A 16,214-nucleotide genomic window follows, 5' to 3' on the forward strand; every position below is an offset into this window, starting at 1 on the left:
TTGCCAGCACAGCCTAAGTATGCAGAGCCCTGGGTGCTGCTGACTTGGGGCTTGGTATTGAAAGGCAGTGCCAGGTCTGGCCTTTGAATTGCAAATGAAGGAGGGGTGTATGTCCACTCAGTGCAGAAGCTGCGCCATCTCTGCGTTTCAGAGTTGGCATTGCCACTTCTCTTGTCATCTGGAAGAAAGACATATGACACCAGACATCTGTCTAATTAGCTCCCGGCTTTGTCCTACCCTGGCAAACTGGACCCTACCACACCGAGGGGCATGTGGGTTCAGAGATGTGGATCATCCAAGACGACATATGCATCATTTCTGTTTGACTTCTTGGCAGAAGATTTACCTTCCTAATTAAGTTCTGCTTAGACAAATAGAGTAAAATCCCAGCTTTATACTTTCTTGGGGACTTGAATATTATTACAGAGATCAGACATGTCAATTGAGGGATTGGATAAGGCAGTAGGGAAAAGAAGGAATTAAATTAAGGTGAGATGAAATGCAGCCATTTGCAAAGCAATGGGTGAAAGTGTTATAAGAACTTGTCTCCCCCTAGACGACAATGTACAGGTTTCCCTACCTTTTGGAAGCATGGACATTATTTTAAGAGGCATCTTTAAGGTGTCAGGCTCTTAACATCTTTTCTGAAAAGCCCAGCCTGTGAAGCAGGCCTGAACACTGAGAAACATTCCATCTTGTAATTTGTCTGCTCTTCATGGCTAGGTTTCCAACAAACTGGGGCTCCTTTCCTTAATAATTTCTGTGAAATGTATGCAAACCAACAGAATGTGGTATTTTACCAACAAAAGAATTTTTACCACTTCTTTGGGGAAATATATGTTGTGATAGTGTAAATAACCAGTTTGCATTCTTTGAAGATATGTTGGTGTTTGGGAATGTGTTATGGACTGGGGAAAAATCTTGATTGGGGATTAAAAAAATCAATTTCAAGGAAAGAGAACAGAATGAAAGACAATGTTTGATAGTTGGCATACCTGTGGGTGGCTTCTTTATTTGCTAGATTTTATATAGTATCCTTTTGATTTCATATCTCAAAATAAATTTATGTATTAGTGCCTGGCAGATAGATACCAGGTGTTCAGTAAATATTTATTGATTGGGTAAAGAATGGATGAATCTTTAAAAATTTATTTTAGATAGCTTGAATATCTAACAGTCTATATTTAGAGCTGACTTTTACTCCTAGAAATGACTCTTTAGTGGATGAAAATAAGGCTAAAAGGAAAGCTGAGTATCTCCTAATACAGTGTTAACCACTTTCTTTATGCCAAGCTAGAGCACCTGTTTCCCGTTTAAAAAATTTTTTTTTAAATAGAGGTTCTGGGGATTGCACCCAGGACCTCGTGCATGCTGAGGTCCCCCTCCCGTTTCTAAAAGTTAAAAATGAAAAGAATAGAAAATTAAAGGTATGAGAGATTAGGTCCCATAATGTCACATGGAAGACCTTCGCTGCCTTTCCAGCCCTCGGGTCACTTCTTATTTCTTATGCTACCCAAACTCTCGATTTCACAAGGTGGGAGATTTGCACATCTAGGACTCTGTAACTTTGATTCTCCAAAGTGATCCCAGGCAGTAACTTGGGTTGCTTTTGGCGAGGTAAATGCTTTGTCAGCATTCCTCGCTTCTCTCAATCATATTCTTCTAAAAGAAAAATCTATCTTACCAGGTGATGGAAAATATATGAGCCCTGATTTATCAAGTTCTACCAGAAAAAAAAAATGACCTCTTCCCTGTCTTTCCTTCTGTGGAAGGCATGCCCAAAGGACAGGTGTTTCTGATAGAAGAAATACCTGCTTAAATTGTGGATTAAAATGAAAGACTAGCTTAAGAAGGACTTTGAATGCTGGCCTGAAGAGTGTGGACTTGATCTTGTAGGCTAGGTGACATTAGGCTGGGAGACGTGGATGTTCCCTGAAAGCACATTCCTGAAGTCTCTGACAACTGAGCTCCCGAATGCCCACCTTCTCATGTTTGGATGGTTTCCTAGGCACAAATCTTATTTGGGGTCACATGGAGGAAAATTAATTCATTAATAATTAATTAAAGGGGTTGATTGGTGTCTTTAGGCATTGATGGGCCTCTCTGAAAATGGCATTCTTTGGAAAAAGGGACTCATGTAGAGACATCAGCAAGGAGCACCAAAAGTCTTTGCCAGATGAGTTGTTGAAGGTGATATCAAAATAAAGAAAGAAAGTGGGAGAAACGTTGGCACATCATCATTCTCGCCCAGATTACTGGTGTAAGAGGGCCTCCAGGCGTGTGATTTGTAGTCTTTCCAGTTGCCTGTCACCTTTTCCTGCTTCTCGCGGGTTACATTGCTGGACTTTGGCACGTTCCACCGTGCTTTGCTGTGGTTCGGAGCCTGTTTTAGAGTAAGGGATGAACAGGTGAATGCAGCTGGTATTTAAGCTATTTTACAACAAACTGTTTAAAAAAAAAAGATAGCCAATCCTAGCCAAACAGTAACATCTCACAGGTCTTTCCAGCTTCCCTTCTCTATAGTGCTTACATCAAGCTGCTTTGTGGGGAGATTTAGAGAAAGCTGTACTACCTGGACAGGCCAGCAATCGCATCAGCACACAAGTCAACGAAATCCACCACTGCAGAGTTTGAAGCATCACTGGTCACCTCATGGTCACAGGGCTTCAGTTTGTGGACAAGTACAAGTATGTTATTTTAGACAGTAGATGTTACCTGCAAAGTCACATGGTAATTGATTTTTTTCTTCCTTAATGATTTTTCTTTTTGACTTTACTGTAATTTTGGCCATGCCGTCTCCTCAGTGATGATTAATTACCAATTGGTGAGAACTTTCATTAATTCATCAAATATTTATCGAGTGCCTCCTATGTGACAAGTACTCTTCTAGACACTGAGGATCCAGACGTGAAAAAGTTCAAAAAAGTAAAAAACAGCTGGCTTCATGGGGCTTACCTTCTAGGCACAATCTGAGTTTAAGTTTCTCTGACAGTATATCCTGTCAATCAACCAATGAATGATTATTTATCAAGTGGCTCATGAATGTTGAGTAAGGGGCTAGGGTAGCATGGTGCTTTGGACTTCAAAGAGTCTGCCTACCAATTGGACAGCCAGGACTAGTCTTGCCCCCTGCAGAGTAAAAAGAGAACATTACAGTGGTAGATGATCAAGACCTGTTTTCATCGCCCTCCTCCCTCCCTGATCTTCTCAGGTCTCGTGGGGCTCGCCCTGTGCATGGAATTCGTAGTGAAAGAGCTGCTTCTGTTAGGTGCCCGGACTCTGACCCTGAATCGTAGCAGGCTCCTAGGAGAGCAGGGGCTCCGGGAGCCGGGTCTTCACAGGGGAGTCTCCTTGACTGTCTGGACTGTTAAACAGGCAGAAACTGTCATCTCTTACAGTTCCTGAACCCGTTCTCCCAGTCTTCATGGGTCTCGCTGGATGTGCCGTGGGGAGTTCTAAAATAACTAGCATTGGAGTGTCTAGAGTAGTTTTACTTTTTAAATTCATCCTTTAGCCAGCCTTTTTTATTCATCCTTTATGTGAAAGGACGAGGAAGAAGTATGAAGGATGAGGACGTTGATTTGGGACCACACATTCAGACATCCTTCAGTGTAAAGATGGATTCTTTTCCAAAAGTTCATTTTGAAGTTCTTGCAAGGAAGACAGAAGACATTCTCCCATAGAAGCAAAGTTCCACGTGGTGATTCTGCTTTCTGGCTGGCCCATCACAGCTTGCTCAGGAACTAGTGTGGCTGGACTCTGGAAGGCACAGAGACTAAGGGGCAGGTGTGACACTAGGTCTCTGGGAAAATGTGTTCTGTGGTCCAGTTTGCAAGACAAAGAAATGTCTCCTTCTCTGAAGGGGCTGGGGACGAGGGACTCGAGGAGGACACCCCCAGCTCTGGTGCACAGATGCTCCAGAAGCTGAGGCATCGCCCGGCTCCCCCCACCCCTCAAAACTGGCAGCCGGTGTAGCTCCAGGGACAGGAGCACAGGAGGAGAGGCGGGGCGCTGGTGGCAGTGGCTGGCTGGCTGAGCCGCGGCTGGGTCTAGGCCTCCTGCTTCCTGTCCTTGGCTTGGCAAGCGCAGTTGACAAGAGAGATTTCTTCTTTCCCTTTCCTTCATGCCTCCTCTCTTTTTTGTGAGATTATCCAAAGCCAGTTGTTCTCTCGCTCTTTCTCTTTTTCATCCTGTGTCCATGTCCTCCAAGATGCCTGTGTCACTCCTCCTTCATTCGCCTCTTTCCTGAACACTTACTATTCAACTGAAGATAAAACTCTGTGGTGGAGAAAGTGGTTTTTCCCCTAAATGAGTGCTAGCAAGGAAGGATGGAGATCATAAGGTGTGATACGTGGATGTTGGTGATGCTGAGGAGAGCATCCGGAAGTGGGTTTGGGGACTTTGCCGTGAGGCATGAGTAGTGACAGATTATGCTCAGCTCTTTGCTTCTATTACAGGAGCTCTGTGGGGCTGAGCTTCCTGGCTCTGGATATCACGATGGCCAAGTAATCTAGAAGCCCGAATTAGTTAGCTAAGGTGACTATATAAATCCACAGAGACAAAAGGATGTAGATGATCAAAGCTGTCCACAATTGCAATCCGAGTCCCACGAGGCAGTGGCAGCAAGGTAGAGCCAGAATTTATAAATAGGCCATTTTAAAAAATGACATTTTGAGAAAATCAGCTATAAACAGGTAATAATTCCGTTAGGCTGCAATACTCCAAACTCCCTTTGCTTTGATTCTATGTTATCCGACAAATTTCTAATTATAATTTGATTTACTATGTAGGTTTCTCTATTGAGAGAGAGTGATCTGGCCATAAAATGAAAGTAGCCAATCCTCTTCATGGTTCATTTTTTATTTTTAGCAAAAATTAGTTAACTGGCATTTTGGTTTATGCATTGGCCTTTTGTGAACATGGTTAATGCGGGTCCATTTTCAAGAGCCTTGAGAATTCGAGACCAGGTTCTGGACCTTGGGGACCCAGCCAGGATGCTGCCTTTGGGACCCCCTATTCAGAGGATGGCCCAGCTGGTCTTTCACTGCACTCCTTTAGTCAAAGACATCTCTCACTTTCCAGATGGGAAACTGAGCCACAAAAAAATAGTGTTGCTTTCCTTCGGTCCTCACAATGGCTCAGCAGGGACACGTGTGGGATTGGAGTCATGGTCTCCGAACTGTCACCTCACTGCTTTTTTCAATACACCGACGTTATTGCAGCTATGTGTGTTAAGTCAGAACTTGTTCCCTAAATTGCTGAAATGGAAAGGAAGGAAATAAGAGAGAAGCAGAGTGGTGTTTGCTCTCTTAAGTTTGCTCCATACCAAATAGGAACGGCTATTATTTAAAACCAGGCAGGGTCCAAATGCCATCCACTGGATTCTAGTAAGTGGAATACCAGTGGCACATTGAGCCCAATTTTGGAGCAAAGAGCATCATTGGTTGCTGACTTTCTGCCTGCTTTTGGTAGGAGCTGCGTGGAAGCATCCCAAGTCGCGTTCACAGAGCCAGGAGCACTGCCACCCAGTGAAATATGACTAAGCAGCTCAGATTTGCTTGCTCTGTCGCACTCGGTAATGACATTTCCTCCAAAGTTCAGGGGTTAACAGAGGCAGCGTGCTCAGCTGTGAGGATTAGAGAATGTGATTCAAGATGGGCTAAGTTAATTTAAGATTTTATTCTGTAAGAACAATAAGAACAAGGAAAAGATGGAATGTTCCTAAAATATTTGGAATTTTTAAAAACAGGCCTGAAAAAGAAGCCAGGTCCATTTGGTCCTACTGAATCACTTGCTTTGCAGTTGATTAGATTTTAATAGTTGAGTAGTGGAGCCCATTGTCATCACCTGAAACCCTAGATTCACTTTATTTTTTTAAATATAAGTTTGTTTATTCATTTACTTATTTTTAACGGCGGTACTGGGGATTGAACCCGAGACCTCATGCATGGTAAGCACACGCTCTACCACCTATCTATACCGTCTCCCATAGATTCACTTTAAATGAAGCTGATTGAGTGGTACTGAAGCCGTGAGACATTAGAGACATTACCCAGGTCTGAAATAGTGTGCGGGATGGCTTCTTCTCTTAACAAGGATGTGGCTGGAGCTGTGACTGGTTAACTCAGGTGCTTACAGCGTGATGCCAAGGAATGGTTTAGCTTGGTCCTATGACCACGGGCTGGACCCCCTCCCAGCCAACACCATACATGAATGGATGGTGGAATCAGATGAATAAACAGAAGTACCTCAGTGCCGCCCTAACCCCCTTCAGGCAAACATTACCAGGAGCCTTCTGGGTCAGGGCTGCCCCTTGAAATAAGGACAGAACAGGAGTTAGGCAAAGCCCCTGCAGAGACAGCTTTGTCATATGGGAGATTTTTCTCTTTGGCACGATTAATTGAATTAAGTCATCTTAGGGGTTGTAACAAACTTGCTGCAGATGTTACAGATGCTGCTCATATTGACAGCAGCGAGGGATTTCTTTTTGTGCACAAATGCACAGACTACTTTCTCATTTTTTAAAAAAATGTCTCCTGAAACATTAAGTCCGCATGCAGGACTACCGTGCCCCTCTGACCACTTTCTTCTGTATTTCTATTGGTCCCATCACTTTCCTGCTTTGTGACTTAATGACTTTGAGTCACAATTTACTTATTTATGAAATGGAGGAGATCATTGTACCCACATTGCAGGCTTGCTGGGAGAATCAAGGGCGATGAATGGATGGCTAGGATGAATCCAAGCATGGTGCCAGCACAGAGCACCGAGCAAGGGCTCAGTAAATCAGGAGGTTGTAGCTGCAAGATGATTGGTTGTTTGGGGGAGTTTCTTGTCATGTGCTCCCTTGCTTTTGTCAGTTTAGGGAAAATGTCATAAAATAGCGTACACGTGGAAACTGAAGACTACTCCAAAAGGATCTATTTGTAAAGCCATATAAATATTAACTTCTGTGCAGTTTATACTGGCAGATCCCCAGTGGCTCAGAATTAACACCTGGTGTTTAGTGGATGGAAAGTAGGTTTGGCTGTCATTGTGGATGTCCAAAATGGAGAAATGTGGGGAAACATTTAAAAATGCAGTGTCTTGTCTGGTTTCAGCTCCTGCTGTAGGATTGGACCTTGGGCTGGCTATATGTAAACATTTAAAAAAATCTTTAATGAACTTTGATCCCCGTCTCTCCTGCTGCTTACCCAAAGTAGAGTAAATGTTTTGTTGTTGTTGTTGTTGTTATACTTGAACCTTGCCCCATCCCATTGCAGGCGTGGGACCTTGAAACCATCTAGCAGTCGTCTGAGGAGCCATCCTTTCTTTCCTGTTGGCTTCACAGTAGTGGTAGATGGAGGGAGGGGATCCTGTTCATCTGACCTCCCCAGATCCAACAGGAACTCACCAGCCAATTTCTGCACCAAAATAGGTATCAAGAAAGTTCAGCTGATCTGGGGCTCAGTTTCCTAGCACAGACACTAAATAAACAGTCAAGGGAGGCTTGCAGAGAGTACTGGAAGTTGAGTAGCATCTGGTCTTTGTATGGGGAAATCACATACATACAGCATGCAAGTCCACATTTGAATCATCTTTTAATGATCCCAGATCCCAGATGGAAAAGGGGAATCTGTTCTCCATTTTGTACATATGAATGATTGGAATCAGTCCTAGGCCGATGGCTTGTATTAGAATCTACTTTTCTTTGCTCTCCTCACACCCTTTCCCCGTTGGGACAGTCTTCTTTGCTTTTTCGCAGTTGGGCACCAGTGCCCTTCATTTTCCTCCACATCAGAACCTCTAAACTCGGTCTCACACCTTTCATTTCCACTGAAGTGTACAAGACTGATAACAGCTGAAAGCACTGCACTCCCTCCAAATAATATTTCCATTTTAGTAGGTGACCAATCTCAAGGGCATGGAAGAAAGGTCTGGGGTGGAATTTTCGGTATCATTCTATTTGAGACTTGGGAAGGCGTGGCGCAGCGGAGGGTGTTCATGGTTATAACTAATCTTCCATCTGCTCTGAAATCATAACCCTTAGGCATTGCCTTCTCTACTAGTCCCTAGAGGCCCCTTCCAACTTCTTCCTATGTAGTTCCGAGTGCTTCAGAACAGCATCTGTGGGTAAATTCTAGTGTGTTGAGGTTTTCTAAAAAAGGAACTGTATAGTGCAGGCAACTTCCCTCAAGCAGACACAGTGCCTCTCGCTGATGCGGGTTTCATTTTCTGATTAGTTTACTTGCTCTCAAATGCAGTCAAGTACCAATGCGAGTAAATACTGCCGGTGTTGCCATGTATAGGCAGTCAATTAACCTGGATAAGGAACGACATAAAAAGAAAGGGGGAGCTCACAGACTTAGAAAACAAACTGTGGTTACCAAAGAGGAAAGGGGCGTAGGGGAAGGATAAATTAGGAGTTTGGGATTAGCAGATACACACTCCTGTATATAAAATAGATTAGCAACAAGGACCTACTGTACAGCCCAGGAAACTACATTCAATATCTTGTAATAACCTATAATGGAAAAAAATCTGAAAAAGAATATATGTATAAGTGTGATTGAATCACTCTGCTGTACACCTGAAACTAACACAACATTGTAAATCAACCACAGTTCAATTAAAAAAAGAAAGGGGGAGGTTTCTATCACAGCTTTTGCTCTCAGTCTTATTCTGCTCATATTTACATCTGTTTATTATTTTAGAGACTACTCATCTCCACCACACCTACCCAACGCACACATCCACAGGCGCACACATACTCACATGCCCATTAAGAATGAAAGACTAAAAGCAAATGAGTCTTTTGCCTTGTTACCATTTTGGCATATGTGTCATTAACAACTTTCCCATCGATCAGTTCGAAGGGAGATTCAATAACTGTGGAATCCCCTAGGATACTAGATACTCCCTGTAGGGTCGTTTGCATCTTGTTCACCCAGGCCTTGGCAAACTAAAACAGAATGCCTATCAGTTTATTCCTGGAAATCTTTGCATTTTGTATTGTAGCATTCCAGAAACATATTTGGATCACAGTGTCATTTAACTCTTTAGTAATATTGGCATTCCCTTTGCTAAAAGGCTATATTAGTGTCTTATTTTCAGATGTGATGGGGCTCTTCTGTCATTTTAAGTTTGAATGCGAAATATTCATTGATTAAATGAATAAAGAGTTGGGAGCCTCAGAAGAGGCAGATTTCTGTAGGTTCACATTTACATATTTTTTTTATTGAAGTATGGTCAGTTACAATGTTGTGTCAATTTCTGGTGTACAGCATCGTGTTTCAGTCATACATACACATACATATATTCGTTTTCATATTCTTTTTCATTATAGATTAGTACAAGATATCGAATATAGTTCCTTGTGCTATACAGGAGGACCTTATTGTTTACCTATTTTATATATAGTCGTGTGTATCTGCAAATCTTGAACTCCCAATTTATCCCTTCCCACCTGCTCCCTACTCCCAGGTAACCATAAGTTTGTTTTCTATGTCTGTGAGTCTGTTTCTCATATATTGTTTATATTGATGCCCCCCCCCCCCAAATTTGAAAAAAAATGGATACTATATATTTTCATTCTAGGGGCAGATTTAGGTCTTCAAGATTATGTACACAAAAATGATAAAATTAGGTCTTGATGGGGCTCCCAGAAAACATGCAGATTACAAATGAAACAAATGACTCTACCTAATAGGAAGACAGATCTTTGTAAATCTTAGACTCATTCCCCACCAAGCCCCACATGAAAAGGTGCATTTTATTCCCATCACCACATTTGGGGGGGAAAAAAAGATGCAAACATCCTGGAACGAAATGTTTTTAGAAGGTGCATTTCCATCCAGAAGGCGGCCGTCTGGTTACATACAGGTATGTACACCTGCATCATCGGCTGGCAGATGAATAGGTTGTGCCTGTGCTTGAGAATACTTATCGTTTCAAATATACGTATGTGAGATTAGAGGACGTCTCCATCCGTTTTAATACATTGAATACATTTTTAAATTAACGAGTAAATTGTCTTTAAAACAAGTACTGATTGGGATCTTCCCTAGGGACAGGGGGATATGAGAATGATGGCTGCAATGGGCAAAGTGAAAATTTGTGCTTATTAAATATTTTGCTGCTGGCAGTTGAGTCATACCAGGAAGGCCAGAGGGCCTATCTGGCAAAGTCACCTAAGGCAGGAAGAACTTACAGGCTCAGGCAGGCCAAGGTTCAAATCCATGAAGATGAGCGGAGGGGGGCCAGGTCAAACAAGAGAAACCAGTCACTGAGGCTGGGCGCAAGGGTCAGGCCGGGGCAGAAATGGGTGCCTTTGAGTGATGTGAGGTGGGGAGGCCAGGGAGTTGGGACCCAGTGGGTGACCACAGGGAGCGTCAAAAAGGCTCCCTTCTTCTTTGCGGACAGTTAAGGACCTTCTGCAGGTGACCAGCATTAACTGTAAGCCATGCGTAGAGTTTCCGGTACCTGGGCTGAGAGTATTGATGTGTTCGGGTCAGAGGAGTGGCTCTCATTTCCCATCACTACTTGTCTCTGCTCGCCGATGGCCTGCCACATGTCATTAGGTGCCCCAGCTGCTGCTTTCATTTCTCCCAAAGGTATACAGAGGTTTGGGTCTTAGCTTTTACATTTTTTTTTTTCTCCCGAGAGCTGGAGGAAGTGGCCTGGTCGTTTGGTTTGTTGAGTTGAATACTTAGAGTTTCAATTTCTTTTCTCATAGGTATTTGATCCTGATGACCTGTATGCAGGAGTCAATTTCTCCAAGGTTCTGAACACTCTTTTAGCTGTCAACAAAGCCACAGAAGGTGAGCAGGGCTTGTGATGTCTGAGTTCTGGGCGTCATGTGTTTCTGGTCACCCTAGGAGCCAACTCTGGCCAGGATTGTTCACTGGGGACAGATTTCTCCCTTCCCTTGAAATAAGCCCCAGTGGGGGCCAAATGCTTTAATTCGTCAGAGTTTAGGATTTCAGCATACTTATCACAGATGTTATTCTAATGCCCTTAGTATAATGAAACCCAAGAAACAATGTCATTCAAAGCTATTGACTAGGCAACCAAGTATAACAAGACAGAAAATAAAGAGGAAAAAGATCAGTTCCCTTTTTTGTAAAGTTTACAAAATGTAACCGTTACTTCCCTTTCCCCAGCAGACATATTTTTCTCATAGTTTTCTTGTGTCTTTGTCCGGGTTAAGGAAGCCTTCAGTAACCTTGCATTGGAAATGAAACCTTGGATTCAGAGTGAGTGAAAAGCATGTCCTTGATTTAAATGTTTAGTACCCATCACGTTGGAAGAATTAAATATAAATCCTAGTAAATGTGAAGAAAATGATGATAACCTTAAAGTTTAAAGTATAACTTCTTCCTTCTGTGATATAGCATCTTACCTATAGCTGGGTGGTAGTCACCATAGTTAAAATGCGACGAGTCCTTACCCCGGGTCTAGGCTGTCCTAAGAGCCGTCGGTGGTCTCATTCAGTCTTTGAAACCACCCTAGGAGGAGGTATCATTATTAGGTCCATTGTACAGATAAGGAAAGTGAGGCCCGTAGTTGCCAACCAAGAAAGTAAGCAGCATTCCTGGGGTTCAGACCCACATCTGGCTGACTCCACAGCCCTGATGCCCAAACACGGGTCTCGTTGCTCAAACTGGTTGAGAGTCAACAGGCTGTTTGCCCAGCATTGCCAGGTGCCACAAAGGAAGTGGAAGACAGGGTCCCCGCCCTTGAGCAAATTACTGTCTATTTAGGGAGACTCAACTTACCCACGTAAAGCAATTAGAGATCAAGGGCAGACAATATAATCAAGTGCCAGATAGGCTGGAGCATCTAGGAAGCTATCAAGTAATTATAGTTTTAGTCAAAGGAGCTGTATATAATAGCAATAAATGTAAAAATACTTCTCTGAAGTTGTTCTTTTGCTATTTGGAAGGAAATGCTTTTGAGCTATTGCAGAAAGTACAGCTAATTCAAGTAACTATATTTAACACACATGACAACTCTCCAGTTCTGGGCAGGGAGGAGCATATAATTCTAACATTATGCCATACAAATTATACGTTCCTCTGCCAAACTCTCCGAGCAAGTTTTACAGTCTCTTCCCTTGCCACAGATATTTATAAAATACAAGGAGGTGAAAGTTAAACCCACAGCATCAAGGAAATCACTTGGATACTGAGCTTGTCGCCTAGGGAATGTTTGGGCTTGAGACTTTTGCAGTTTATATCTTTTAAAAATAAATGGAGAGGAAAAGAACCCTCATTTGAATTTGTCAGGAAGCCAGCTTCTCTCTTTCGCACATGCTCAGCATACTGAAAACACCCAGCTCAGCACCGGTCTGATCGAATTTCACAAGGTTTCAAGGAAGGAGAAGGCTCTTGAGTTTGATTTAAAATTTCAAAAAAGATTCTAGTATCAAGATCGCATCTTTCCCAGACACGCATTCTCCCTCATTCTCATCCCACAGCCCCACCCTGGCGCAAGGGGGATTTTACATTCTCTGTGCCCCACATGCTGTTCCATGTGAGGAAGAAAAGAACCACTCACTTATGGGCCAAAAAACAAAGAGAGAAATTTGAAATATTTCAAAGTAATGAGAGCCACAAACAGCTGTTTGGTACCCAATATAGTTCTGCCTGGGCTAACAGGGCATACTGTTGCAACTGGTTCAGGAGGGAAGAGTTGTAGGGAAATGGGTTAAGAGAAAATGTGGTTCTGTCGTTGTTTTTCATTCTACTGGAGAGCAATGGCCAGTAAGGTTAAGAAAGAGAAGTTGGCCACCAAAAAGGGAGGGGGGGGAATGAAATATGCTGGGCATGTTCATCATGATAACCGAATTATGGTCAGATTGCCTTTGATAATGTCCCCTGAAAGAGAATGTTATTCTGTAGATGTTTTTCTGACACAAGCGGTCCTCTTGACCGTGCCTTTTCCTCTTTTCACAGATCAGCTATCAGAGAGACCATGTGGACGTTCCTCTTCTCTTAGTGCTGCTAATAGTTCTCAGACGACCCCGCAGGGAGCAGTTTCTGGCACAGCTCCAGGGCTGCAAAGGCAGTCAAAGCCAGTGGTAAGTATAGTCTCCAATTCCCTCTGCCTGTTTTAAAACCTGGAAAATTCGATTGCTATCTCGGTTACATCTCCATAGGTGGTGAGATGGCCATCCTGTTTGTTTGGGGCGTTGTGAGGAAACAAATTTGAAACCTCGCACCAATTCAGGCTGGCCCCCTCGAGCAAATCAAAGGCATGTGGGGCAGAGAGTCAGCAAATCTGGGTGGGAGCCCCAAAGTTTCTGTCCCTTCCTAGAATTGAGCAACTGAGGATGCTATGCAAATGTCAGTCGTTATGATGACTTCCTGAGGGAAGTTCGCTCTTATTTCCCCTCTCCCTCGGCTTATTAGAACTAACTAGTGCCTGGCACGTAGCAGGCAACCAATATCTGTTTCTTTGTCTCATCATCAGTTTCTTTCTCTTTGCATTCCCGTCGAGCCCATGATGAGCTCCCATGTTGGGCTAGCTCAGTTATCTTTGCATTTGGTCTTAAGGGGAGCTTGCGCTCTGTCTTCTGCTCCTCTGAGACCTTTATTCCTTGTTAAAAGCCACCCACTTGCTTTAAGCCATCAGGAGCTATTACTTCCAAAGTGCTTTAATTACTTCCAAAGCACTTAACCTTTTGAGATCACAGATCCCTTTGAGAAGCTGATGAACACTATGTTGGTTCCACACCCCTTGGGCCCTCTCGAATTGTATGCAAAATCTCCTGTGCGTGAACTTACGGGTCTGTGTTTTGGGTACAGGCTCATTGTGCTATCAGCTTCTCAAAGGGACCATGACAGGTTAAGCTCTCCTGATTTAGGTAACTCTGAGATATTTGATCTTTGCATATGACTAAGTCTTAGCCAATTTAAGATGTTCTTAGTAATTGGGAGGTGGGAGGCAGATTTGATGAGAGTAGGTTAGCACCTAATCTTGGCCATGTAATTATGTAAGACTATGTCTGGGTGTTGGGTCGAGGCCGGGTGGGATAGCTGATTACTCTACTTTGTTTCCTGGCTCATGTAAATAAGTATCTTTAGATAATTGGTGAGGGAGAAGGAAGGAAAAGCTATGACTGCCTCCAAAATACGCGTTATCACAAATGCAAAAGTTTGCAAACGATTTTGAAGCCTTTATTAATCCCCCGACCCCACACTAGCCCCACCAAAGGCCTACTCATGTTAGGCCTAAGTTAAACATTCAAGGCTGAGGTGGACCTGGGGCTTTATTCTTGGTCACCCCGCTTTATCTTCCTGAATTCATAGAATCTCTGCCCCTGCCTCATTTAGATGAGCGCCTAATCTGGTGTGGCTTTTGTTTCTCTAGGAGATGACGGAAAATGGAAGCCACCAGTTGATAGTAAAGGCAAGATTCAACTTTAAGCAGACTAATGAAGATGAGCTGTCGGTCTGTAAGGGGGACATCATTTATGTCACTCGAGTTGAAGAAGGAGGCTGGTGGGAAGGAACATTAAATGGGAGAACAGGCTGGTTCCCTAGTAATTATGTCCGAGAAATTAAATCCAGTGGTAAGTAAATCTTTGCAAAGCATTTTTGAATGTGACTCTTGGTATTCTGACAGATAATCTTGTGCTTTTAATTGGTGAACAGAAATTGTTTGTACTTGTATGTGTATGTCAAAAATAAGACTAGAACAGAACTGGGAAAAATCTGTGATTCGATATTTTGAAACGAAGTTGTATTTAGATTACACCAAGGCAGCAAAAAACTAAAAAAGCAGAAGAATTCAAAGCTCAGACAACTGTTCCACCTTAACTATGTCCCCTTCTGTCAACTAATTCTAGCCCACATAATATAGTACATAGTCCTTCCTGCTAAGCTAAGAATCACCATGGCAGAATACAATAATAAGAGAGGCCATGTGCTAACTTCCTTTTTTAGCCCTAAGCTCTGTAAGCAGACCTAAGTCTAAATGCTTCAGAGATGTGTAGGAGAAATAGCAATGACAGGACTGCAGGAAGCTGTCTGGCCGCTTTGATTGTGAATAAGATTGTTCTTAAGTCATTGCATACTGCTAACTGCTTACCCTTTTTCGTAATGATACCCAGAGAATGAAATCTAATCACGCATCCATAATCTTTCTAGAACTTTCTTAGGTAACTTACTTGCCTTTTATTATTTAAGAAAGTCGGTCCCACCTATATTACCAAAGCTCCCCCACCTCTGCATTATAAAAATATGTCACAATACAGATAAAATAAATGTTCAGTTATTCATTTTATTGTATCTATTCACTCTTCAAAATATTTACCCAGGGGCTCCTTTAAGTAGTAAGCTCCTTAGTGCATTTTTGAATGTCTCAAAATTAATACTATTAATTAACAAAATTATAGGCCTTGAGATACAATTTAGTTTCATACTTTTCTGTGTTGTGTGTTGGGTGAAGGTGGGGCATCTCCTTTACTGGAATAAGTGTTTACTAACAGATTTATAATTATATGTGGATGTGTAGACTTAGTATTTTTTATTACTGGGAAGTCAGAAGTTTCTGTTGAGCCCTGAAGTATTTTCATGGGCTTTGCCTGGAACTTCCTTGGTTTTGATGATTTTCACAGCTGATTTTTATCCCTTGCTACATCTTTCAGTTGGTGTAATCTGGTCGTTAGGATCTCTAAATAATTTTCCAGATTCACTCTAATTCTGTTCCCTGATTCAGTGCCTTCATCTGCAAAACTAAAAGGAACAGCTCTTGCTTCCTTGCCTGGGAATCCCAAGCATTGTTGAGGGGACGTGAGAAGCAGACATTATAGTGTCCCTCACTGAGATGCCTTGTCTGGCGGTCTGGCCCCTCCCTGTGGACCGCCCTGAGCTTCCACCCATTCCCTTCGAGTTTCTCCTGTACTCTCTTTGGTTTAGAACTCAGTTAAGGACTCACCTGGCAAGCTCTGGCTCTGGTTTGAGCACTGAGGTAACCTAAGCTTTAGGAGCATCTTATCCAGCTGTCAAAGATAGGCCTGGATAGCTGAGGCCAAGGAGGCCTGCTCCTTGGGGAAGGCCCAGGACTGGAAGTATATGAACCGTCTCCCACCTAGTTTATTGCAGTAGCTTCCTCACTGATATCCCTGCTCCTGTCCTTGTCACTCTTAGAATCTAATTTAAACTCAGTAGCCAGATTCTTTCAAAATCTAACTTGAGTAATATAATGACTCCCCATCTCAAAAAGAGTAA

The 16,214-nt window shown here is 42.8% G+C and overlaps 1 protein-coding gene across 4 annotated transcripts in view; it reads left to right on the forward strand.

Moving 5' to 3' along the window:
* Positions 1-16,214, forward strand: part of ARHGEF6 (Rac/Cdc42 guanine nucleotide exchange factor 6) — a 95,653-nt gene that overhangs the window by 16,949 nt on the left and 62,490 nt on the right. For all 4 annotated transcript variants that reach the window (XM_031445388.2, XM_064483394.1, XM_064483396.1 and 1 more), the window contains 3 exons: positions 10,715-10,799; positions 12,936-13,060; positions 14,353-14,554. In XM_031445388.2, the coding sequence (XP_031301248.2) occupies positions 10,715-10,799; positions 12,936-13,060; positions 14,353-14,554 (412 nt within the window). The remainder of the gene's footprint in view (positions 1-10,714; positions 10,800-12,935; positions 13,061-14,352; positions 14,555-16,214) is intronic.

The sequence above is a fragment of the Camelus dromedarius genome, chromosome X, assembly GCF_036321535.1.
Source record: "Camelus dromedarius isolate mCamDro1 chromosome X, mCamDro1.pat, whole genome shotgun sequence".
NCBI lineage: Eukaryota > Metazoa > Chordata > Mammalia > Artiodactyla > Camelidae > Camelus > Camelus dromedarius.